Source organism: Mizuhopecten yessoensis, unplaced genomic scaffold, assembly GCF_002113885.1.
Source record: "Mizuhopecten yessoensis strain PY_sf001 unplaced genomic scaffold, ASM211388v2 scaffold8573, whole genome shotgun sequence".
NCBI lineage: Eukaryota > Metazoa > Mollusca > Bivalvia > Pectinida > Pectinidae > Mizuhopecten > Mizuhopecten yessoensis.
The window spans coordinates 1032504-1059295 of record NW_018407615.1 but is presented as its reverse complement, the minus strand read 5'-3'; the positions used below and the strand labels follow the sequence as shown (position 1 = coordinate 1059295).

At 34.6% G+C, this 26792-nt stretch overlaps 2 protein-coding genes across 6 annotated transcripts in view; both read left to right on the top strand.

The window, feature by feature from the left end:
- Positions 1-1592, top strand: part of LOC110456211 (xanthine dehydrogenase/oxidase-like) — a 49065-nt gene extending 47473 nt beyond the window's left edge. For all 5 annotated transcript variants that reach the window (XM_021506794.1, XM_021506792.1, XM_021506791.1 and 2 more), the window contains 2 exons: positions 26-193; positions 532-1592. In XM_021506794.1, the coding sequence (XP_021362469.1) occupies positions 26-193; positions 532-582 (219 nt within the window). In that variant the 3' untranslated portion in view covers positions 583-1592. The remainder of the gene's footprint in view (positions 1-25; positions 194-531) is intronic.
- Positions 1593-6257: 4665 nt separating this feature from the next.
- Positions 6258-26347, top strand: LOC110456220 (alkyldihydroxyacetonephosphate synthase, peroxisomal-like). The gene is made up of 19 exons (XM_021506816.1): positions 6258-6481; positions 8305-8394; positions 8562-8652; positions 9038-9158; positions 9981-10055; positions 10987-11058; positions 12829-12908; positions 14313-14393; positions 15490-15615; positions 15839-15947; positions 16247-16374; positions 16759-16810; positions 17447-17586; positions 17955-18004; positions 18553-18622; positions 18789-18850; positions 19338-19527; positions 19686-19743; positions 20579-26347. The coding sequence occupies exons 1-19, from the start codon at positions 6318-6320 to the stop codon at positions 20716-20718; spliced, it is 1899 nt and encodes a 632-aa protein (XP_021362491.1). The 5' UTR covers positions 6258-6317; the 3' UTR covers positions 20719-26347.
- The last annotated feature ends 445 nt before the right edge of the window (positions 26348-26792 follow it).

Here is a 26792-nt window from a genome sequence, read left to right as displayed (position 1 = left end):
AGTTCATATATTACCTTGTTTACAGGGAGTAGGCGAGCCACCTCTTTTATTGGCGTCATCAGTTTTCTTTGCGATCAAAGAGGCAGTTCAGGCGGCACGCGCAGAAGTCGGGTTGACAGACGACTATCCTCTTAAGTGTCCGGCCACAGCAGAAAGGATCCGAATGGCCTGTCAGGACAATATTGTAGATCAAGTACGTGACTGTTGACCACTTCGTACATGATAATGTGATGACATCGCTCAATACGAAGCGAATACTGTTTAAAATTTTAGAAGAACAAAAACTACCAATACATAGTTCTTAATTAGAACAACTGTCTCAAGTTACCTTTATAAGAGTTTAAAATGCATTCCATTTCATTAGTTGTGTATTAGTTTTATCGAAAGATATTATGAGTTTTATTATAAGAATATTTGTTTAAAGACTTTATAATTTGAACTCTTTTTGTCTTCAATGTAGTTTCTTTGTAACTGTATTGTGACTTTGTTTTGATTTGAATGCATTTGTATCGCATTGTTTTTTTGTTACAGTGCCAGCAAGCTGAAATGAAAACCAGTAGCAATCCACTTGTTACTATATAAGACCAACCTGTCTTCTCAAGTTCTCATCGTAGTGTTTGAAACAAACAAAACATATAAAAGATACAGTAAAGATAAATTGCGACCAAAACATATATCCCAACTCAAGCCATATAAACAGTAAAAATCCCTATATACCCCAGACACATCATTGCGCCATATCGTAGTGGCAATTACCCCGACATTAGAGACAGGTCGGTACTCGGGACTTCGTGTGTCTGGCAATATAATACTGTGAACCGTGTTATAATGACAGACGGGACCTAGACGATGAGAGACAAGTTCCCTTCGTGAGGAAATGAACACATGAAGTGTTCAGCATATATAGCTGCTTGAAAGATCACAAACCTCTCAAACTGAGAGGAGAAATATTATATATTTGATAACGAACTGTGCTAATAATAACATTTTTATAACGTCAGGTTGTACACCATTATGCCATATATTTTAAACGCGCTTTGTTCCTTTATTAATGATTTTGAAAATACGGTTATGATCTATTGGCCTTTTTTTTTTTTATTCAATACGTGATTGAGGGTTGATTCAAATGTTATTAAGATATTTAACCAGGTGTTTAGTATGTGTTCGTTGTACGAGTTCATGTATATATTTTACCTGAAGTTACACAAATTTGTTAGCGTACTTGTTTTGTGTGTTGCATGTTCTGTACTAGTTCTGTACTGACTCGATTGGTCAGATTTGTTATTTAGTCAGCTGACCAACCGCAGCACTTGCTTGACCATTCAACTAATATTTGATATCAATTCTTGTCGGACACACAGCTTGAGACACTCTAAGGAGTAAGACGTACATGGTATACTTTCGACTTACATTGTAAGGCGTCCACAGCATCCTGGTTCAAACCAAACCAAACACGAGATAAGAGTGATGTGCGAAATATATATATAAAGAGTTGAGTAATTTGTTGATTATCTTGATTAACAAATATACTGTGTTACAAGATTTATTCAAACCGTAACGGTCGAATGTCAATAAAGGCCATTTGTATCTTCGCTGTTTTTTTCTTTTTTTCTTTTTGAAATCGTTTGACTATATGTACATATTTGATTCAACTCTCCAATTCTTACAGGTAGATGATATAGCATATAATTGATAATACTAAGGTAAAGTAAGTGGGAAATATATTCAAACGAATGTCAGAAAGAATTGACATTGCCATAACACTTAAGCCCCTTGGCACTATAACTATCTGAAGATAATTATGCAAAGTCCGAATACGTACAAAATGTAACATACTAACGAAATAGAGTGAATGCCGAACGAATATAAACCATCTCTGAACGAACAGTTTATTAACTGCGTATTCTCTCCATATGACCTGCGAATTCCCATCACGTATGCACGCACGTATAAAGTATTCGATCACAGTACCCGAATCTACACATCGAAGTTGCCCAAATCAAAGAATGTTCACAAAAAGCAGACGACCAAGAATGCAGAAGCAATACGGCTGCATCTCCATCATCATCACCCACACCTCGCCCTAAGAAACAGATTCATCCCAAGCAGCCTCGAGATCCTTTGCACGTATTCATGAAACCGTTGTCCTGCTCTAATTCTCTTTCTGTGCATATGTCCATTTACTTGTTCCGGTGATAAATTGATAACAAAAATCAGATTTTGTTAATGATTTTGAAGAACTTGGTGGAGACATTCCCTTTTCATGTTTTACATTTGATCTTTTTGACTGTATCGCACGTTTTGAGAGAGTAACAAAAAGTTGGTTTTGGCACAAAATCCATGCTTGAGCATAAGAACAGTTTCATGAATAAAAGGCCCAGATCTTGAAGTCCCATATCTTTACAGTCCTCTACCAGCAGAAATGTCTCTTCAGTCTTATCCAATGTCTCAACTACCTTCATATCCTCAGCAAAATAGCCCAAGAATCTGAGAGCCAAGTGGAAAGAATTCAACCTGAGGAATGTGGATGATGGCCATGGGAAGATTGCTGCATTGCGAACAACAGAGTGATTGACTACAGAGACACCACAAATGTGCTCTGTGAGAAGCAAATGAAATGGGGGAACTGCCAAAAAATAACATCATCTTGACGTCCTCTTCGAGCTCTTCATCAGAACTGACGACTTGGTTCTGAGGCTGGTTCTTATATTCCTTATATTCCCCATACGTGTAGGCCGGAACACCAACGAAAAAGGCCATATGAACGCTCGCTGTACTGTACTGGATAGGTATTGATACCGTTAGAGAACCAAAATAGCTAAATAATGGTCATTGTAAAATTAAATGATGTAGGTGGGTAATGATTAACAATCAACATTTTAAAATGGCTTTATTTATGTTGTAAATCAATATGGATAAGAAAAAATATCATATTGTTTTGAAAAAAAAAAATAAAAAAAATTGTTGATGCAAGGTAGTCGTAACATGTTTCTCTGTTTCAATCTTCAGCACCTTTAACGTTTTAACGTGTAAATCCTCTTTACTTGATATTCTGAGTTTTCGATTTTTTTGAAATCATTTTCTGTTTTTTAGAAATAGCAGGGCATTTATTATCAGTGGCATTTCATTATTTCTTAATTTATCAGGTACTTTTTTAGTATTTCATTAATTTCTGAATTGTCTAACATTTTAAAGAGAAAAAACAAAACATAATACGCATGAGTTCATGCAGAAAGATGTAATTATCAACAATGACCAATTGATATGCCAGTTTCAGTTATTAAAACTGAAACAAAGTCGACATTAAATGGCGAACTCTGGTAGGTGGGGGATGACGTACCGTACTGCCATGACTTAGCATGTGTTTTACACACTTTCATCCTTATGCTTCATTTTCTTCACACATGTTTTCAATTTATATCAATAGCGCCTTTTTCTGCTCGAAATATTTAGAATAGACTGTAACAAACAGTATTGACATCATTTCTCTTCAGATAATAATAATAATAATAATAATATACAATATTTGATGTAATAATATACAATATTTGATGTAGTGTCAAATCTGGCTAGAATACGCCACTCTAAAGCGCTTTACAGCACATAGAAATACAATTTTGAGGAACTCGCAGGAGCTGCCTTATCAGGTGCTATTTACTAGTCCTTTGTCATATGACTGCGTGTTTGCTGGAAATATTCTGTTTGTAGTGGGACCGTGCTTCCAACGGTATCATTTATAGTGTCACCTCACTTGAATGCTACAGCACAGATACCAAAACACCCACCCAGATCATGTTATACTCCACCTTGGTTGTTTGAGTTGTGTTGGCAGGAGAAAAGCACTTTCTCGCAATATCATGCGTACGATGATATGACTTCGGGGATAGAACCCCTGCAGCCTGCGTGAAAAGCCGAAGTGTTAACCACTCGACTAATCCGCCCACAGACTGAACCATCCGTAGCTTGTAAAAATGTTTCGTCCTGTATGTAAATGTGATGACCAACACGGCGATGTGCAGCCATGGTCATTTTCATTATATAATACATTGTACTCCTCCTATTTTACGTGATATATTTAAGATCTTTCTTGAACACGAAGAAAAACACATTAGATATAGACACCAAATTCTTACTTATTCTCATTAGCTTCTCCTTTTTAAAGTAAAAATGAAATTCGTTGGATGACAACATCTTGGTAAATTTTCACCCAAAAGGTAGGCTTGGTAAAGTAATTAAGAGATGTAACAAAGTCATAAATGGTTTAAACATGTAAGGACTAGTTACCTTCCATTGAAGCCAAATGTTCGATATTTTATCTGCTAGTGGTTTTTAGATTTAACATTAGAAACGTATTGGTCTTAAATCATTCCGACCAAATATTCCACCAGATTTAAAAAGTAAGAACTCGCCTTACCTAGCATACACCTTTTATCTAAAGTAACAAGGTTAACATAGAAATGCTCCTGCCACGTCATCGTGTTCTTCTAGCTTTTAATATGATATAGCAGTCGTATTGGTCAATACGGTTGACATTAGTTTTGTTGATATTGAAAATCCCCAAAGATCGCAAAGCACAACTGTAAAAACTTAACTAATTCTTTCATAATGAAAAAAATGTGATAATTATTCAGATATATCGAAGATGTTCTGTCTTCAACAACAAGAAATTCATTGACCATATCGCATTATACCTAGAGTATGGTGGCGAATATATGACATTTCGTCTTTTCGCGTTGTCGCCCGCGAAAAGACACCAATTGAAAAAACGAAAAAACGAAAAATCGAAAAACCGCCAGAGCGAAGAGACGAAAACTTACCAAAGCCAAAACACGAAAAGACGCAAAAAAAGTGAAAAAGCTAAATAAAACCAAAAGAAGGAGAAAGACGCAATTATATGTCTACTTTTACTTCTGTTTGGCGTTTATTCGTTATTTCGCTTCGGCGGGGTTTCGTCTTTTCATTATTTAGCTTTGGCGTTATTTCGCTTTTTCTCTTTATATTAATGATAATAATAATAATTCGAGGTTCTTATATACCGCTTTATCACAACCTAGTTTGTAGGTCGTCTCAAATCGGTTCACAGATTATTATCCGTGGTTATAGGGCCTTTGCAACCAGTCAATATCTTTCTCAATACCTTGGGGAGCATACAGCCGGTGCTGCCATTTTGGTTCTCACAGGAAGCATTCAACAATTCTTGCACTCCCCAACCACGTACTCATTTACAGCTAATCGACGACAGACCGATTTAAAAAAGTCGATAAAACGTCAGAATAATTCCGACTACACAGTGCCATGCCGTGACTCGAACCCGCAACCCTTTGGCGGGTTTTTGTTATTCGTTTTGTCGCTTGGCGACTTTTCGCGATATTAAAGTCAATGGTTTTGATTCTGTTCGTTACTTGACTTGGACCATAATTTACAAGGCTGGTATCGTCGATGAAGCGGAAGACGCTTACCCTTCCGGAACAACTTGTCTTGTAAATATTTCCTTTTATCATATTTTCCCTTAGTTTTATCGATTTTGAGTTCGACATTTCCGTGGAATGGTTTTTCAAAAGATGCCAAATCTTGGAATTATTTTTTCTTAAAAAACTTTGCTTATATAGCATTAATTACTACTTCAGGAAAATCAACTAAAAAGTACGTATTTCTAGGAATACATGAATGAGACCAGAGACATACATAAAGCAATATACGTCTCTGATGAAATATAGGGGAGAAAAAGTTGTGACCTTTGTGCTACAGGACTGTCATTGCAACGCAAACATCTATCGTTATCATGTTATGAAAATTGAATATTATCATGATGTCCCAAATTTGTATTGTGTGCTATACAATGCAATCCGCAGGGACCTGACACCCCCAATGATTATACAATGTTACGAGTCATTTTTACAAAAAATTGATCATCATTTGGGGTGGGTTTTTTTTTATCAAAAATTGATCTTAGCCTCTAAAACATGTAAAATTACGCTGAACACCTTAGTTTAGGTCCAAATATAGCTGTAACAAATTAGCATGTCCCTGTGGTACAATCACGACATGAGATATTAAAAGTTCACTTTGTTAAAGTGTTAGTCCATTGTTAATTAAATTGATGACGGTAACGTTATTTTTTTTCAGTTTTATACATGTTTCAAATCGGTTAACAAATTAAACTAAAATAAAATACATATCAATCTTTCATCATTGTTTCGATTCCGGTCCGGAACCTGTCCGTCTTTCCCGAGTTAGTGTTAACCTGACCCTTGACCCCCATATGGCATGATTGGCCGGGTGTGTATACGTAACTCTTCAGTGTTAGAGCTAGTGACATGGCAGGAAAACAGCGACTAAGTGTAATCAAACAACACATCAGGGCCAACACAAATGCACCAGCCCGGACAGACGAGATACAGGTCAGCTGTTCCAATTGCAGTTCAACAGATGATGGCAAAGTATCGTTCCAGTCGGAGGCACCGACCATCCCAAAACGCCGGTGAGCCTATAGCGTGTGCAGGTGTCCACTGGTCCATCATCTGATCAGAACTGAGATCGATATTGACACTAATAATATATTTGTCATCCCCTATCATACATATCAGTGTATATGTAGCCTGATATATAACGCAGAGAACCTTCTTCTTCCTATATCTGCGTCAGAACTCATTAGTGTTCTTGGAGGTGGTATGTAAGTAATAACGAATTTTTATAATGATATGTTTGGAGATGAAAATGATACATGGCAACAAATGTAGCTTAAAAGAATGTATATGTATACTGGCAGAAGGCATGTGCTTGCTGGATTCTTTTAGTTATTAATAATAGGACAATACTTGGTGCATTGTAAATACACGATACTGTTTTGTACAGTAAACGTTACATAACTCCACAACGAGTCGCTCAACAAAATGTATGACTGTAATACAACATATTTATAAATAGAAAACACGGGATATGATGAATCGTCGATGATACGTGTATTACGTATACTATATTTTGTAGTACAAAAATTTCCTGGTACAAAATTGCATGCAGTACAAAAACGTATCGGTACGAAAATTCCCTTGACAGGCTTATATCTGTAGTAGGAAGAGGAATAGTGATAAAGATAGTGCCATCGCTGGGGCTCGAACCGAACCCGCGACCCTTGCCCGTTGCTCTAGCTAGCGCTTGTAAGGCAACCTAATCTACAATATTCCCCCCTTTTTTCAATCACCAACCCAGGTTCATTAACTCTCCGCCAAGGGTTCTACTATCTTGAACGGGGAGGGTCAACAGCACCAGTTTGTAGTAGGACAGGAAATAATGATAAAGATAGTGCTGTCGCTGGGGCTGGAACCCGCAATCCATGGCTCTCCAGTCCGATGCTCTACCGCTGAGCTAAAGGGAACCTATAATCAACGCACTTTGTTTACATGTCATTTGGCACCAAATGCAGATGGAAAGAGAGAAATGCACAGTCTACATGTAGCTGCTAGATTGGTCAGGGTATGTTAACCCTGTACTCGGGTCCCAGACAAAAACCCTGATCCAGGAATACAAAGATGTGTTAATATCTCAACAACGGAATTGCTGACAAGTTTTCAAACAGTCTACAATAATTTCAGCTGTTATTTTCGATGTGTGGCACCTGCCATGAAACTGAAAAATCCCAAATAATTCAGAAATATGGTATATAATGGCATGTTAATTTTAGTTCTTCAGAACAAGAATACATTGTTTTGGGTTATTATATTAGTTTCATTGAAAATATTCGACTCTTTTAGAATGTAATGACAAATTGGTTATGATCGCGGGTGTGGATCGCCCATGTTTTGCATACATTGCATGTGCTAAGTGGAGATCACTCTGTCATTAGCTCTCTTGTCATGAAGGCTGGTATATAAATCGTTAATTGTGACGCAATATATAAGTGCTGGAAATTACCTGTAAGGGTCGGTTGACCCTGACATTAGTACATAATGTATAGGCAATATACAAAGGGCTATATCTAGGTATTGACCTCTCAATTATGCTGTACATCATCTAGGTCTTTACCTAATTATGCTCATTGAAATTAAAATTTAGATCCAGCATTGTATGAGTTTTGAAGCTGGGTAAATAATTTGGCCACTGTGCTTTGGGTATGGACGCAAAAGGGTGTGCAGGGTGATTGGTACAGAATATAAAAATATAGATCAAAGGGGCGCAATCACAAAAAATGGAGGCTAATTTCAAATTTCAATTTTATTTTCTTCCACAAAATTCCCAGCTGTATGTTATTGAAGTAAATATACTGATATGATACAATGTACATTTGTATTTTATATTTTACTACAGCCAAGAGCTGCTGAAATGGAATGGTTGGGGATACAAAGATTCCAAGTTCAACCTAAACAAGGATGGCCAAGTAGAGTTTGGTGGAGAAAGGTAATTTAAAACAAAGCTGACAAGATATTTATCTGAAAGTGAAATATCTGTTATATTTCAACAACTACAAACTAACTTCTATCTGGTGGTCTATTTTGACGTCAATGTGACATAACAGAATATGTACCAGTATGCACAACTAATCACCACTATTATATAACTGATAGGTACCGCCTTAGTGGGCAAACAATGCCACAACTGCGAGAATGGATGACAGCTACAGTTGGCATCAGCCTGGACCACAAAACACCTGCTCAGGTATGTCACATACAAGATGTACGAGTGGTCAATTAGTGCAGTGCACTTACCTTTCACCTAGATAACCAGGTTTCAGTTCCCTAATTGGATATAAAAGATATTGAATAACCTGCCTGAATGAGTGGATTTTCTCTGTTACGCTGGTCTACTTGAATATGTAGACCCTCTTGTTTCGTTATTGTTGTTAATAAGTTTAAACAGGATATTTACACCTGCGAAGATCGGTGATACATAGGATATTTGATTTGGCAGAAATATAGATACAAAACACTAGCCCTTGATGCAGAGAATATGAATTATTGCATTGTCCCAAATTCATATATGTAACCCTGGTAAGTTATAGATATGTGAATAAAAATAAAGTAAATTTTGATGATGATTACAGCCTGAACTCACCGCAAAAGACATTCCTGCACCAGTGAAGAATGAAGAGTTTATATCAGAACTTCGGAAGAAAGCGATACCCTTCACAGACGACTGTCAGGACCGACTGTTCAGAGCTCATGGTAAATATAAATGATCCACCCTGTTCTTTATTTGTGGTAAAATAAAATAATCTCTCGACATAAAACATGATTTAATAGTTTTACCCTTATTTAAGCATCCTGATCAGATAGTATCATCCATATTCAGACATGGTGCCAGTTAGTGGTAAAACGCTGTGTGAGGTACGTTTTATAAGTAAAGAGTAGCACCTTATCAGATTCTAATCATCAGAAACAAAACAAACCAGAAACATTAAAATAGAAGTCCAGATGTATTAAAAATCTATCATTAAAAAACACAAGTCAGTTTAACCAAACAACTTTAGCGATGGTGTATATGTGGACACGTGGACATTATCCATGTATGCATGGATAATGTCAATACATGATGTCTGGGAAATATAATCATGTGATTGTAGGGGTTTGGGGTCAGCGAAGAGCAATTCCTGAGTAAAGGAGTATATTATATAAATATAAATTTCTTAAAGCATTATAAGTATAGATTAACACACAATGTTCAATTCATGCAAGCTGTTAATCTGATATCAAACACTGGCCTGGTCAGCATTCACCATATTGGCTGGAGTTGATTTATACAGGCATGTACCACGTTATTTATCCAGATCTGAAGCCTTAAGTAACAAACAGTATCATGGTTTGTCAGGTTAACTCTTACAAGACTTGAGTTATCATCAGAAGATGGACATGTTGAACGAAGTTGACAAAGACCTCACAAAACATGTCAAGGAACAATTCCTGTATGTTTCAGACTTTGTTGAATGCTACCAGGGTAGTAATATTTCCTGTAGTTATATTAATTTGTATCTTTTTATTTTCATTCAGGTCATACCTTGCATGAAGTGTTCGTACTCAGGGAGGGGATATTTAAACGCATTCCAGACCTAGTAGTGTGGCCGAGTAAGTAGATTTTAATTATACTATACAATTATTTCATACTTATGATGGCAAAAATCTGAATAATATTTTCCTGGGGTATTCGAACCAAAAAAGATTTCTATTGCCTGGAACTAAGGATAATACGTCAGTGTTTTTGTTATCTTAATTTAACAACAGCCTGTTCCTTTAATGAATTGGCAAAATATAGCATGACTTAATGTATTGAAATGGGGAATATATTCCTCACTTTTTGGTCATTTTGGGAAAATAAGGCACTTAGCAAACTGAGCAAAAAATCACCTTAGGCCAAACAAAATCATATAGTCTGTTTAGGGTTGCATGGGCAAAAAACAAGGGTATATATAAGTATGTAGGTCAGATTTTTTTTTTTATGTTTTTTTTTGTATATTTTTATGTACCATGTGGTCATGTGATTATGACTATTGTATGTAAAACAAAGAATTACATAAACAAGGTTCATTTGGAGACAAATTGTGCTCCAAATTGACATTTAGCGCCAACACGGAGCTGGAAGCCATTTTTTGTCTTCTCACCATAATGTTTACAGAATATTTTACAAATGTTCACAGTGCAAACAACATCTGTAGATTGTCTGCTTTGCTCTGTTTATTGTCATGTATATATACTTCCGGATCTTAATGGTCAACATACTGATCTATTTACTTCTTTCCCTTCCTCAGCTTTGTAAACTCTGATCGTGTGTATAAATTAGCGTATTCACAGTGAAAAAAGGCTTGGTGCATTGATACACATTTCCAAGATAGTGCCAGACTACTTCTATGTTTACTTCGTGGTTCAGCAATACAGCATCATCACATTTTGTATCTAATGCGCTCCATAGAATATGTTTGTTGTCAACTGCGTTCCACCTACCGTATACACTGTCAAAATGAAGGTCAATTCTTAAATATGTATCCTATTTTCTTTATAGATTCCCACAATGACTGCGTAAAAATCGTGAACTTAGCCTGTCAACATAATGTTGTGTTGATCCCGTTTGGTGGTAAGTGTCTCTATGCTTTAGTGTACAAGGTAAAATTAAGCAGGACCCTATGATATTGTATATATATTTAGAGGTTATCATTTGACTATTGTGTTAGTGTAACAAAGACGGTTTCGTTCTTCATGAACATTTATTTTATTTCCTTTAAGCATATTTAAGACATTCAAGACCCTACAAGGAAACAATACAACCTAATTAAATTATAGTTAAAAAGTGTTACAACATATATGGACAATACATATGCTTTACATTTATCTAAATTACTCGAAAGTTTGAAACATAAGTTAACATTTACCTTATAATGAAATATACATTTCATTATACAGATACCAAAATACATTACATTTATTCAATACTTAATAAATTATGTATACGTGTCCAATACAGAATTTTACACAAAGTACGTTATCTATGTACCTACCCCAACAATGGGTCAAGGGTCTAAAGATGAAATATCGGTAAGAGTCGTCAATACGACATACTGTAAATGACTAGCTTGGTAACAACTGAAATACAATGAAATCTGTATATACTTAAGATATTAAAATTAACTTCAAATAATGTACTCATCAAAATGATCGATGACGGATATTCACAAAATGGTAATTCAGGAAAAGAGATAATTTATCCAAATCAATATTATTCTAACTTACATATATAGATATTACAGTAAGAATAATAATGCCTATAGTTAAATTATTAAAATACATTAAGTACGTACCAATTATTTCGATTCCCCGTACTACTTTTCTAGCTCCGTCCACTGAACATGTCCGCTGTCAAATGTCCGATATGAATGACTTACGCGCCAAACTTACACAAAGACACTGACCATATAAAACCAAAACGAGGCACTTGCATGCACACTCTTACCTTACACCTACCAGGTACATGCATACCACATGTAACATACATCACGTGACACGGACAGTACAGGTACACAGACATACACACTCTTACCTTACACCTACCAGGTACATGCATACCACATTTAACATACATCACGTGACACGGACAGTACAGGTACATGGACATACACACTCTTACCTTACACTTACCAGGTACATGCATACCACAGGTCACATACATCACGTGACACGGACAGTACAGGTACACAGACACACACACTCTTACCTTACACCTACCAGGTACATACATACCACAGGTAACATACATCACGTGACACGAACAGTACAGGTACACGGACATACACAGCACATTGACAATACAGTATGTACGAATACTAGGACTCACAGCGCTATGCATATATAATATTAAAATAACATATACATTACAAATATTATCCCGGTTACAGTATTATACCCTTAATCATCCTGAGACTTTTGAGATTAGCCTGAGAGGTGATAAGGGTATGGTATCAAAATAGTCCTAGTTGTAACGTGATGTAATCTTTGCACATTTCTTTTCAATATTTTTGGTATATTTCTTTTGTAATTTTAAATAAATATGAAGAACTCATCATATTGGTCTTAGTTTGGGGCAACTGTTTATCAGTCTTAGCGCTAGTGTGAGAGTTCATAAACAAAACTTTTATCACATTGATAAAATAGCTTTTATCTGAGATCTAGGTTTGATAGTTACATTGTACCTAAGTTGTGAAAAGTGTCTTTTTTTTTTCTAAGTAGTACAACAATATTTCTGAATTCAAAGATTTTATGAGAAAATGAAGAACAGAATTGCCTGCTTGTATGTAATGAAAAACATATAAACAATTTGTAAGTGTTATATATGTGATGGTTTGACTATAAGGAGGAACCACTGTGTCCGGAGCTGTAGAATGTCCCGAGGGCGAGACGAGGATGATCGTATCACTGGATACGTCACAAATGGTATGTTAATACAATGCCAATCATATAGGGATTGAATGGAATTTTTTTCATGAACATTTTGGCAATGATCGCAGTAGCTGATCTACATTTCCTAGCTGTGGAGCGCTAACGAGCTCATCAGAATTTATGTAGATCAGCTACTGCTATTCATTGCACAATGTACATGAAAACAAAAATCCATTCAATTCATATATTTAGGTTACGATGAGCTACAATACAAAAAGTTACAACACTTTTTGTAAATTTAATATTTTTGATTTTAGTATCAGATAGAAAACCATAAAAAAGGAACAGCCAGAACTCCAGCCTACACACAAACTTCAAATGTTCCACTTCCGCTGATCAGCTAATTTTGTTGAAATGAATACATAACTAAAATTATATCTAGAATCAACCAACACTTGATATTCCTTTAATTTTTTAAAGTTGATCTTATTTGATGTTTTTTTCACATTAAACACTGCATATTATATATTTAGAAAAAGGTTTATGTCTGCACTATTTCAAATCATCGGTTACCATAGTAACCATCCAGGACACCCGGCGGCAGTAGGCATAGAGCTCATTTGAAGTTTAAGGTACAGCCGTTGAACATGCTGTTTTCCCAAAAACCTGCAGATGTAAATGATGATAAGTTGATGGATTAAGTGCCCTGTGTCATTACAAAGTTCTCTTGGTTTAATGTTCAAGTTGATGTCACAGGGATTACCCATACAGCCGGATGTTTGGGTGTTAGAAAGTTTGTGACAACGAGGAACCGATTGAGAGTCGGAAGTCAGTATTTAATATGACACTGTTATAAATATATTTTTTCAAATTTCGAATTAAAAAAAAAAAATAATAGTACAATTGTGCACCATTTATGAATTTTGTAATGTTTATTATCCACCTACGTTATCTCGGAGAAGGGGAGATAACTCTTCTCAGAAACGGTACTATGCGTAGTAATATGATTTGTCATTGAGTGTGAAATCAGCTGACTGGTTGATGTACAGAACAAACATCAAGAATGTAAATATACATGTATAAATAAACTTTTTATCATTGTTTCATTGGTTATATTTTCCATGGATTTTTAATTCTACACCATCTTTTTGTTTTGTTTTGGTGTGTGTGTACATATATATATTTTGACTTTTCCAGAACCCTAGAATACCATGTCTACTGCATTGCAGGATATTCTTTGTTCACTAGAATTGAATAAATCTTTTCCAGAAATTCTGCAAATGTTGTCCGTATTAGAAAGCTAAAACGATGATGATTTACATTTTTCTGCTTCACATATTATGTCATATTTAGTCCTTTAATTTTCAATTATTGCAGCAATACTTTTTCCAAATCATTGTACCAGGTTGATTTTGTTATTTTATTATGTCTTTAATTTTCACTTTTTCTCCATTCTAGAACAAGATCCTGTGGGTAGACGAGAAGAACATGATAGCCAAATGTGAGGCAGGTATCATTGGCCAGGACCTGGAGCGCAGGGTAAGTACCGGCCTATTAAACATCTACATAGTACATATACATACAACCAAACCACTTGAGAGCCATTATTCCTAATAATAACAATGCAGTATTTAAGAAATAAAATCTTTAAAATTGTTTTGAGAGAACATGCAGTATAGAATATGTCCTGTCCTGATGGTTGATGGCGCTACGAGGAATTAAAAAACAATTATATGATTGATAATGCAATCAAATGACAAGTACTAAACTAGTAGTTTACTGTTTGTTGTCAAACACACACCTATACTACCACAAAAAGAATTCATTTTTTCTAGATTGGGAAAATGTTTAATTGGCAGAAGAATCATCAGAACATGTCTTTTTGTTTTAAGGGTTATACACTTATAGAAGATTTGGTGTAATGTACATAATATTTCTAAATCTGAGCATCATATACTGATTTTCTATAGTGGTCTGGAAAGTTTTACAAAATATGTTGGGAAGGTTAATACATATAAAGTATTGAAGATTGACCTGTGGACAAACTGGTATATGACCATCATCACTTTTCATAATATGATTGAAAATGTCATTACAAAAAATCATCATCAATAAAATATAAAGGCTAGCATACCCTATGTCATTATTATAGGACCCATTCATATTGTGCCTTGTCTAGCTAGAATAGGTCATACAATGCAAAGGAAATCAATTAATAGACTCACTATAATATGAGGACCTCATAGAATCTGCCTTAACAGATGCTAACTACTGGTCAAAAGCCACCTCACTAATACCTCCACATGTGTGCATACCTGTTTGTAATTGTTCTGTTTCCATGACATCTCTTTTCACATAGTGCCACCCTATTTGAATGCTACAGCACTGACAATGTGGCACCAATCCAAGGCCATTATATACTCCAGCTGTGTTTTGGATTATATCACCAGGAGAAAAACACTTCCTTTGAATATTCCATGTTACAACTCCTTAGGAGATCAAACTGTTGCCAACTGTATAGAAGGCCAGAATGTTAAGCCACTTGGCATAATCCCCTCATAACATTATTTTCTGGAAATTTAACTTTGATAAATGATTGTCTTATAATTGCTCTTTTAATCTTAATGGTTTGCAGCTAGCGGAAAAAGGGTTCTGTACAGGTCACGAACCAGACTCCATGGAGTTCAGTTCCCTGGGGGGCTGGGTAGCCACGCGAGCCTCAGGCATGAAGAAAAACATTTATGGCAACATAGAAGACTTAGTAAGTACCCCAGATCTCTTTTACTTGATTACAGACATTTCTAGAAACTATCATGTTATAACTTATATCTGAATGTGAATGGTTTCGTTCAGTGGTATGAAGTTGAAATTTCCCAATACATTAATTTAACTCATGATACCTACTGTACTACAACCATTTGTTAAATTTGTTAAACACTGTTGTATATTTTTGGAGTAATTAATGTACTGATTTATTTTGACAGGTTGTGCATATTAAGTTTGTGACTCCTAAAGGTGTCATGGAGAAAAGCTGTCAAGTGCCACGCATATCATCAGGGCTAGACATCCACCACTTCATGATGGGGTCAGAAGGTAGGACAAATTTCTAACCTAATAATTATATTCTTAAATATACATATACTGTCCAGTGATATATAGCCTAGCACATTATGTTAAATTCACATTGGCCAGTTTTAGGAAAATCGATTGTGTCTTTTCTAAAAATAATATCAACCTCTGGTGGTGCATCCATGGATTATGTTGGATTCTGAATGTTGACCTGGATATTTTACACTCCAATAACTTTTAACAATAAACCAAAATTGATCACTGTTTACAAACCTTTAAGTCATTCATGATGTAAACCTCCTTTTTGGTGCTTTGACACACAGGTACCCTTGGTGTGGTGACTGAGGTGGCCATCAAAGTGAGACCTCTGCCCGAATGTAAGAAATACGGGTCAATCGTGTTCCCAGAGTTTGAGAATGGAGTGGCTTGTCTGAGGGAGGTGGCTAAACAGGTAGAGACTTTACCACCTGACCATGTTTCACTGTGATCGGTTCATAGGGAATGGTACATGTATTATCTTAACTGTTTTTCCGTAAATTGGACTCGATATCCAACTGCTGTGATTTAAATTAACAGATAGATTATAAGTAATGCTACATTTGAGTAAATTTCGGTAGATGTCCATCCAGCCAGACAACTAGTTGCCTTGGCTTCATCTACTATTTATATATGTACATTACCAGTGCTTGTAGCTTGGCCCACATGGGCTTCGGTTTTGAAGTTGATAACCAATCAAGATTAAGACATCTTATAGGTATGTTCACTACTGGATGTTAGGGCTTAGTAACCTGTGTTAAATGGCAGGTTGTAATGATATTGCTTATTGTCTTTCCAGAGATGTGCCCCAGCCTCCATCAGACTGATGGACAACCAACAGTTCCAGTTTGGTAGGTACAAAGGCAAATTATCGATTACACTCACAGCTACAAAACTTACCATTCAAAGGTCTGTACAAAGATGTGAAGGTTACACTTAGCCTTGTCCTCATATTTATCTCCTCTTCAAATGAAGGAAGACATATTGGTTCTTCTTCTTCTGGTTCTCCTTATAATTTCTGGTCCATGCCATAATATTTAAACTGTTACAGATATTGTGAAGAAATTTGCAGTATACATGTACTTGCATCTCCCACAGACAATAATGCTATTAAGGGGACACATATATTTTCGTTCAAAATACAAATCTCTAGTGCTATAAATATTGAAATTTACAAATTTGCTAATTATTTTCTTGTACTATGCACAATGTACAGTTCATACACACATGTAGCAATGCAATCCTAATTGTCCTTATTTACGACAATAAAAATATGTTTAAACTAAAAAATGTATCTGATAAATAAGGAGATAACAATGATGTTCAATACATCATCTTTGTTGGTCTATATATAATGATGTGGAGAGGATTAATATACATTATGCCTGTTCAATACCCAGTTCTTTTATTTGTCTAACAAAAAAACCCATCATATATATATATTGACCACCGACTCAAATTAACCCTAGAATTTCTTGCCACCCTAGGTTCTGCCCTGAAGCCTGAGAGTGGATCGATCCTGACAAGCTTTGTTGATGGAATCAAGAAATTCTACATTACCAAGCTGAAAGGATTTGATCCAAAAAAGCTTAGTGTGGCGACACTTTTGTTTGAAGGGACCCAACAGGTAATCCAGCTTGACCATTACTTGATTTTCATATCAGGAATGCATTTTTCATTGTCACACAGACATAGAAACTTTACTCAATCAGACTGGAAACTCTATAATTTTTCAGTTAAAGTGTCCATTTAAAAGTTTCAAAATACATACCGGTATATAAGTAACCAGAAACACAAAAAAGTGCAACTGAAAAGTTTCTGCTCAATCTATTATTATATTTAATATGAATGTCAACCTTTTTACAAACAAAACATAACCTGGTTCTAAAATTGTATTGAAGTAAATGGCTGAACTGGTTTAAAATAATTAGCAAATTTGGTTTGTACCTGTGCCTTCACTATGGGTTACATGAATGTGTCATTGCATGTTTACAGGAGGTAGCTGCACAGGAAAAGAGAGTGTATGAAATTGCATCAAAGTTTGGGTAAGTTTAACATATCACAATCTTTGAGTAACGTTTCTGATGTTTCATTATATGTATCTCGGAATGTGTATTTAATACTGTTTGGAGCTTTAAATTTGCAGGGTCAAACTTTTCAGGATTTATCCTTAAACAGAATATTGGAAGTTATATGCTGTTCTTTTCATAGTAATGGGTTGGAACTAACTCTGCAAAATGGATTTTTGGGTTTTATATTTTGCATATTTTATTCAAGCTGCCAATGTAACAAAAATTAAAACTCTACAATATATTATGTGTAATGTAAACAAATGGAAATATATAGCATCAAAGATTTTAATGATATTAAATGACCTCTGGGTACAGAAGACATTTAGTACAGGGAACAGCATGAATTACATCTTAAATACACCAGCATCGATCATTAGAGTTAATTGGACTTTTCCATTTTGTTACACATTCGTAGATTATATTTTAAAAATCTAAATCAAATAGATTTTGTGCATGTAATTACATGGGATAGTTTACTATTCTGTGAACAATGATTATGATGTACTGTTGTATAATTACAGAGGTCTAGCAGCAGGGGCAGACAATGGAGAGCGTGGCTATATGTTGACATTTGTTATAGCATATCTTAGGGTAAGCAAAACCTTGAACATAGACCTACTCAAACTATGTGTATGATAGCTATATAGTGGCCTTCAAAAGGATACAAAAGTTACTTCTATGAAGTATAGATATCACTGTGTATCTTCAGTTTTGTTTCAAGTTCTACTGTAAACTACACAAGTCTTTTGTTTTTCAGGATCTAGGATTTGAGTACTACATTGTAGCAGAGTCGTTTGAGACATCTGTACCATGGGACAGGTATGTTTAATTATTCTAATCGGTATAAAAGGTGTATGATCCTCCTCCTATGGTGCTGGACAAATGTTCCATTTTCATGATCGATTAAAAATCCAAGATGTTAAAATTGTTTTTGACTCAGATATTTTGTATTCTCACGGCATCAATCAAATTTCCTTCCCAAATGTTGTTGAAATGTTCCTCACATTTACTTCAAAAAGCAATTGCTTCAAAGCTAAATTGTTTCACCAGACAAAATAAATCTAGTGAGCTCATTTAATCAGGCCAATACATAATTGATCAATACATACAGTAACACTTCATTGCTGAAATTAGTTCTTTTCATTCTCCTAAATTTTTAAATCTTACTTACAGTAATGTAGATGCAATATTTTAGTTCTATAAAAAACTGATTTTGTAGCCATCAAAAGGTTCCTCTAGTTGGTACTTGTCATTGCTTTTAATGACACTCTTTACACTTTCCATTAAATTTAACTTACTATTGTAGGTGTCTGGATCTTTGTAACAATGTAAAGGATCGACTAGACCGGGAGTGTAAAAAGCGAGCAATCCAATTTCCTCCCTATATCACCTGTCGGGTCACACAGACATATGATGCTGGCGCCTGTGTCTATTTCTACTTTGGTTTTAACTACCGAGGACTTTCTAACCCCGTACAGATTTATGAAGACATTGAGGTAAGATTGTTCACAGGTTATTAATAAATTATTGCATAAATACTCATTTCTTTCAATCAGTATACTAAATAAAATAAGTGAAGTTCTTTCTTTGTAACAACTGTTTACACAATGCAAAAAGATAATTATCTACAAAGATGAAATCCCATTGTTTACAGAATTGTGCTAGAGAGGAGATCCTTGCCAATGGTGGAAGTATATCCCATCACCATGGAGGTATGTCTGTTGGTAGCAGAGTTGGGGGGAATGCAAATCATCAGGGGGTGGGGGGTTAAGTTGGGAGGTCAGATTTCAATAATGGGAGAATATAATTCACTATCATGGAAATACAACTGTTGGGAGATAAAGTGTGATCCTGGGGAAAGATAACTAATTGCCACATGGTTACAAATGGGAGCATTAGTGAGGGATAACGCCATGTGGTAAATAGTCATTTCCCTGGAGATACCTATACAACTGTTGGAAACAGATATTGAAACAATAGGATAAGATAACCCATGGAGATATGACTGTTGGGAGCAATGATATCTCGGGCTAATGAGGTAAAATTTCCGAAACGACAATGCAGATAAGAGACACATTGTCATAGAGATGCAACAAAGGGAAATAACCAATTACAATGGAGATATGACTTCCCCAGTGTTGTTAATTAAACAGATGTTAATAGAGTCTGTTCAACTTATTTTCCATTGAACACAGTTTATCCAACGTTCTAAATGTGGGTATATATATATGTATATATACTGCAAACTTTCAAATTTTAGAGGTATTATAATTTCAGTGCTTTTCATGCCCTAAATATAGCACTAATTTATGATTACTCTAGAGTTTCTGTATATAGTTTCTATCACATTGTGAGTGCACTGATGAATCGCCTTTGTGCTAATCTGTTAAAACTCAATAATACAATAAAATTTGTGTCCACTAAAACTAGTTCTCTACATACAGTGTATTATCAATAAAGTATGGAGATAGTACCTAACTTTTATAGGTCATTTCAAGGGTTTGTTTTCTCTAGGATATAAGAACTTGATCACTTGCTCTCTTTCAGTGGGTAAGCTGAGAAAGCGCTACTTGAAGCAGACAGTTGGGGACATCGGCCTTGGGACAATGCGAGCTATCAAGAACTTCATTGATCCTGACAATATCTTCGGGAATGACAACCTAATGATTGGAGAGCCTAAGTTATAGAACAAATAGTTTAATGGCAACACACCGGGACTGCATTTTCTCAGAAGATCCAGTAAAAAGTATTATAACTTGAACATTTTGTCATCTGATTGAATACCCGATACCTGTTATCTTATAAATACGACGAATCAGGATACAGTGATTATATTTAATTTCATTTCAGTTTACAAGTGAAATATGCTGTTTTATAATAGAAATAAAGTCAATATTTTTCTAGCTGGAACAATTACACTTTATTTACACAGTAAAATGACTAATTATAATCAGATTCAGTGTATTTACTGTTGAAAATAACAAGAACAAATAATTGTGATTGGGTTGTGACTTCATAATTAAATGGATGTGACAAAACCTTGTTTTGATATGCCATTAAAATGAAGTCTGTTAATTCAGTATCTGTTTCCTTAATGAATGGTGTGAAAATAATGTTATTTTGTTTTTATGAATACCAATTATAATTTAGTATGTTGGATAAAGAAAAATATATCACTAGAACTTTTGAATCATGAAATTATTTCACCCAGCTTGATGAAATAAAACTGGTATGCATAAATAAATAATTCATTATATGTATACATGTATGTCTGACTGATTTTTCAAAGCTACTCATTTATAGTAAAGATGGTTTTTCAGAACTACTAAACTATTAAAGATTTTTTTGTTAAATGTATATTTTCCTATAAAAGAAATACTGCATATAAACTCTGGCTTATGGTATGTTTTGATATGTATTATGAAGCGTGTTGCTGAGACTGGTAGCTCTATTCTGGGCTTCATGGTTTGAATAAATGGATCTATAAAGAATGAAAATCCTACCTATCTTGAAGCCAAGAAATGATGGTTTCAAAAGTTTTTTGTTTAATCTCCTTCTAATGGCACTTTTTGTTTATATCTATAGGCGGTTTACTATAGACCAAAATGTTTTTAAGCAGTTACCCAGTGGTCAATTAGATTTTTCTGTTTATTTCAAGATCGAGTATATGAGTACATATGATCAAACTCTTTGAATGACTAATTCATTTACCAATGCTGGCTATACTGGTTAGAATATTGCACACTCATTCGTAAAAGCAAAAAAAACAACCGATTTTGTGGAACATGAAGGAAGCAAATGACACATCATTCTTTAAATGGTGGGTGTTGCACTGAAAAACATGGTGCTACATATGCATGTATCCATTGATTGGAGATATTGCAAATAAATTAGCTCTTGAATTAGCAGCAACATCAATTTTTTAAGTTTGTTAGGATATGGTTACGTAGTTCAGAAATAAATCGAATTTACTATACATGACACAAAACCAAAATTTAAGTTTTAAAGCATATTTAAGTGTCTCAGTTTATCATGACAGTTGATTGGTCGCTTTCTTTGAGAAACAAGATTTATAATCATAGAACTATTATTAGTCATAGAGGCTGTCAATGAAATCCAGATCTATGCATGGTGTACTGTTATACAATTCACATTAAATGAATAAAGGAAATGTGTTTGATTTAATGGTCCCTTAAAAGCCAGAGTTCATCATTTGCTGTAAGCTTAAGTCTGAATTACTGATTATATACTTAACAAGGACCCCCTCTGAACTAGCAATACACGTTTTTGTGCAATTTTGTTTTGTATCCATCTGATCATGACGGTATTCAACAATCTTGTTGGAACAACAGATTTGCATTCATCAATTGAAACCCTGTGATTCAGGATGCCACATGATAAGATGATGTAATATGGGTATGCTGTGAAATGAAAGCATTATACATCTAGATAATAATCCGAAGTAAGGTTTGTAAAGAACATATTTTTATGACTACTAAAATAACATCTAGATAAGGAGAAACTCTATATAGTATGTTTAAAACCCACACTCTGGAAGCTTTGTTTGCTAATCTGTAAGGATTAATTATGTGAAAAAAATACTCTCATGGTGGTTATTTGTTCACGGTTGACATGGACGGATGTAGTTAATAACTCAACTAATATTCTGCATTATTTTTTACCAGTATATTTTAATTAATTGTGTAGCTTACATTATCCAGATTTTTGTTGTGCTGCCATGCAGTGTTGATGGAACATTCCTAGCACAATTTATTGATATAAATCGCATAATATATTCAACTTCTAGTACATGTATGTTATGAGTTTCCAATACCTGTTCAATCCAATCGATTCATCATCCTGTCCTGTTTTGCTCGGAACAGAGGTATTTTGATTAACATGTCTTCTTGACTGATGCATGTTAAAGGCATATATTTATATATATATATATCGGTTTCCATTTTTATCACATTGATAAAAGGTTTTCTTTTTAATGGGTAGTTGGCAAGTTTAAACAGTTTTTGAGAAATGGAAAGAATTCCAATTCATTCTTTATCACAAATTGTTATAAATGTTATCCCAATAGGAAATGTCATACTGGTAAATCAATTAAATGCCAATCCAGATAACTCCTGAAATCTTTGATATGAGTTAAAGTGGTTGAATGTGCTCACAATTCGTGCCAATCTTGGTAAGATTACCATGATAGGTGTGACTTCACTGTCGTTGTGTGAAAGGACGCTAAGTGAAGACTCTCTTGTGGTAAAGTGTATGACAAGATGCAAAAATGATATTTACACTCTTTGCTTGACAAAGGAAACAGACGTTTTCGAAAACTCCCAGAATAAGTTTTCAATTACTGTTTGTGTTCAAAATAGACTGAGCATTTATTGTATGATAAGATGGAATGTGAAGCCGCTGTCGTAGTACAATGTATGGTTAGACACTTAATGCATGAAGTCTTCAATCCCAGTAATGATTGTGTGATAGGTAAGTGGTGTTACTGTTACTGTGTCTGATGAGACAGTAGTCGTTGTCCTGTTGTGTCCGAGTATGTGTAAAGATAGTGTCGTTTATGGTGAATTGTGCCTTCCAATTTAGTCAGTTTTTTAAAGTCAGAACGTAAATATATTCTGTGATCAAGATGCTATCTTATATAGTTCCTCTCTATTGTTTATAATTTATTAAAGTTCTAATAGTTTTGTGATGTTTGACACTCAAAAATCTTTGTGATATTTTTTTGGCCAATTTTTGAGAATAGCTTTGTTGCAATAGCGTTTCTTTTTGATGTATTTCTTCACCTTTGGTTGGGTGAGAGTCAAATACATCTGACTATATGGATGTTGTTATGATTTGCAATTTTTTTTTTTTTTTTTACAAAATATACCATGCTTTTCCCTTTATTTTTGCATTTTTCTATCTTATCGACATAAGGTAACATTTCCTAGTGTGAAACCTAGATGTATCAAGGAACATGTGAGGGTTAAAGGTCATGACAATGGCTGCTATGGAAGCATCAACTAACCTCATCAGCCAATAGGAAGAGCTCTGATTATCTAAGAATGATAATTAAATATAATGTAACGTTACAGTTTTCCTTAATCTAGAAGATTTGATTGTTTGAAGATTTAACCGTCAGAGGTGTGTGGCCTAAACAATCAATGTACCAGCAACTGGCAAATATAACAAACATGTTTTTTTCTTATATAACAGGTACTTCACTGACTGTGACACAAAAACTAGATCCTATATATCGTTATATGATAATGTATGTTATTGCTTTTTATTTCACTGGGAGTTTTAGTGGTCATATACATGTATCACACTTTTTTTGTCTTACTATGGATATTTAAATAACACATAAATAAATTGTATTTCGTTTTAGCGTAACAATTGAGTTAATTGTATGTTTCAATATGTAATCAGATCACAAGATTTAAGCTGTATGTTTAAAATCCTTAGAAATAAAAATAGTTAAGTTTGTTTGTAATAGTCAGATGATAATTCTATCCCTAATGTTCTTAAAGATATATATTCCAATGTGATAGTTTCAAGTTATGTTAAGCTAATCGTGTTAGGCTGTCTTAGTGTCGTATACAAAATATACCATGGTAACTAATTCACTTCATATATTGGACTGTACGATTTACATAACACTTTCAATATACAACGTAACTACGATGTTTTATAATGAACAATGTTTGATAGGCTTAATCACGTTTGTTAATATTAAGTACCTAGACAATTTCCACTAAGATTTCGTACATATCCAGACTGATCGAGGCTTTACAGTACCAGCAATACAAATTTACTGGTAGAGTACCTGAATACTGTGCTGCAGGAATTATATATACCATATTAAGAGAATCAACTCCAACAACAAAGTGCCACAAAAATCTCCAGTTAGTGTCAAATAGTGTTTAATTACAACACCAAAACCAACACATGAACCCTACTTGTATCCTCTGGTGTTACATGCATTAGGACAGTATACAGTTTGTATGCTATATTAGAAAATGCTAACTACTATTGGTGGTATTATGAAGTGCGGGTATGTCTTTAGAATTAAGTAAGACGTAAACATTCCATTAATGTCGCTATTGTTGGGCTTCCTTACTTGTTACCAATCAACTCATGGTTAAATGATGCTATAGGCTAGCAAAATATACAGTGAACTGATATGTTTACGACTTTTTGGAAGTTTTCAGTAATCCGTACCGTCGCTTACCGTTAGTAACCTGGTACTTTTGTAATTGTGTAAAAGAAAATTGTTCTATTTTTTATCGAAATCCGTGTTTCAACACAACGGAATAATTTCATTTTTGCACCCATTTCTTCTTTCTTAGTCTGTTGTTTGTTAGTAATGCTCCTTAATTCTATATAACAGTATCGAATAATCATTTAATTTATTTTACATGCATGAATATTCACTCAAAGTTTTACTGATTGCAAGAAGTACAAGACAACATATATTAGCAAGTTAATGGTATCATTAACATATCCTTTTATTTAGGTATTGTAGGGGTAGGGTATTGTAGGCGTAGGTATTGTAGGGGATAGGCTTTGGGAATTTACGGTATACCAGTATATACCGAATTAACGGTACACTTTGCAGAAATCCGTATAGTTCCACAATCTTTGTTATTCCTTGTCTTTAAATTTAAAAAGAGAGTAAATATTTCAAGTCAATAGGTCTGAAACTAAATTAATATCTGCTAAAGATAAAACAACAAAAATTACAACCAATCGGTAGTTACTGTTAAAAATCTTGAATTATCACTTTTGGTGTTGTAGATTTTTTAGGTTTTGGGGAATTTAAATTAGATTACGAATGATGATAAGTTAACCGAGAGCTAATCCATGACGGAACATCATGCTCACTGTTCGAGTTGACATGTCGATTCCTGGCAGGACGAGCTAGTTGAGTTTGACGAGAGAACTTCTCTATTATTCTTTTCTATAACTGTCATGCCAATCCCATTACAATGATTGCCGATTGTTTTACCTCTGCTTATCTTGAATTAACTTTTTATTTAAAATGTAAATATAAAGAAATGATAGAACTTTTAATCATGTTAATACTTCTTTGTAGATATACAAAAGATCTATGTGTCGGTACTTAGTCAGCGTATTCGGAATATGAATACCTTTGGGCATCAAGACAACTACTGAATAATTTAACAGATTTACTCACTTGCGTATTTATTACCTTTATACCAGATTCATGTTTCGGCACATTATTTCTTTATATAGTTAACATGATCTGTACATGATTTGTATTAAAATGATTTATTGATAATAAATTGACAGACTGAACTCCTAGAATTTAGTTTTCTCTCTTAGACAAAGACAGAGAATTGTTGTATTCGCTTGCTTTACCTTTAGCCTATCACTTTAGAATTGTGGTTGGCTCTGGAAAAAAGAAATTAAAATATTATGGCGACATGAATATGGAATCTCAAATAACTATTTGGGACAAGGGTAAATGACTGCACTGTTCACGAAAGTAACTCCGATTCTTGTGCTGGAAACTTATTTTTAGCTCACCTGGCCCGAAGAGCCAAGTGAGCTTATGCCGTGCCGTGAGCTTATGCCGAGCAGTGTCTGTTGTCTGCCCTTCATTCAGGGTCAAGATTTTACTTGAAAAATTTCTTCTTAATAACCAATAGGCCTAGCGTGATGGTAGTTGGCCAGAATCAAACTGGGATGAAGGGCTTCCAAGTGTGTTCAAATGAATGACCTTTAATTCACTCATATTCAA

Coding starts and splice junctions, on each gene's coding strand:
- LOC110456220 (XM_021506816.1), top strand. CDS start 6,318: ATGGCAGGAAAACAGCGACTAAGTGTAATCAAACAACACATCAGGGCC. Junction 8,395..8,561: donor GTAGAGTTTGGTGGAGAAAG/GTAATTTAAAAC, acceptor TATAACTGATAG/GTACCGCCTTAGTGGGCAAA. Junction 16,811..17,446: donor CAACCAACAGTTCCAGTTTG/GTAGGTACAAAG, acceptor TTGCCACCCTAG/GTTCTGCCCTGAAGCCTGAG.